Consider the following 297-nt stretch of genomic DNA (forward strand, 5'->3'; position numbering starts at 1 on the left):
CACCCCCGCCCTCCCCCCCCTCTCCCCAGCCTCTCCTCCCCAGAGCGCAGCCTCGCAGTCGCAGAGCATCCCGGCCATCTCTCAGGCCCCCCAGTCGGGCGCCATGGGCTACATGGGCAGCCAGTCGGTCTCCATGGGGTACCAGCCCTATGGCATGCAGGTGAGCACTCCCTGCCACGCGGGCCCTTTCTTGGGCACCAGGGGGGACAAGGTTGGGTGGTGTCCAGCCCGTGGAGCCTTCCTGGGCCTGTGCTGCCAGTGGCAGGGAAGGGGAGAGGCCTGGTGGAGGCTGTGGGC

General features: G+C 70.0%; 1 protein-coding gene across 1 annotated transcript in view; it reads left to right on the plus strand.

The window, feature by feature from the left end:
* The window catches only part of LOC103917457 (hepatocyte growth factor-regulated tyrosine kinase substrate-like), an 18,327-nt gene that overhangs the window by 12,914 nt on the left and 5,116 nt on the right, over positions 1–297 (plus strand). Inside the window, exon 20 of the mRNA XM_009324595.1 lies at positions 44–160. Coding sequence (XP_009322870.1) covers positions 44–160 — 117 coding nt within the window. The remainder of the gene's footprint in view (positions 1–43; positions 161–297) is intronic.

The sequence above is a fragment of the Pygoscelis adeliae genome, unplaced genomic scaffold, assembly GCF_000699105.1.
Source record: "Pygoscelis adeliae isolate BGI_AS28 unplaced genomic scaffold, ASM69910v1 Scaffold445, whole genome shotgun sequence".
NCBI classification, from domain to species: domain Eukaryota; kingdom Metazoa; phylum Chordata; class Aves; order Sphenisciformes; family Spheniscidae; genus Pygoscelis; species Pygoscelis adeliae.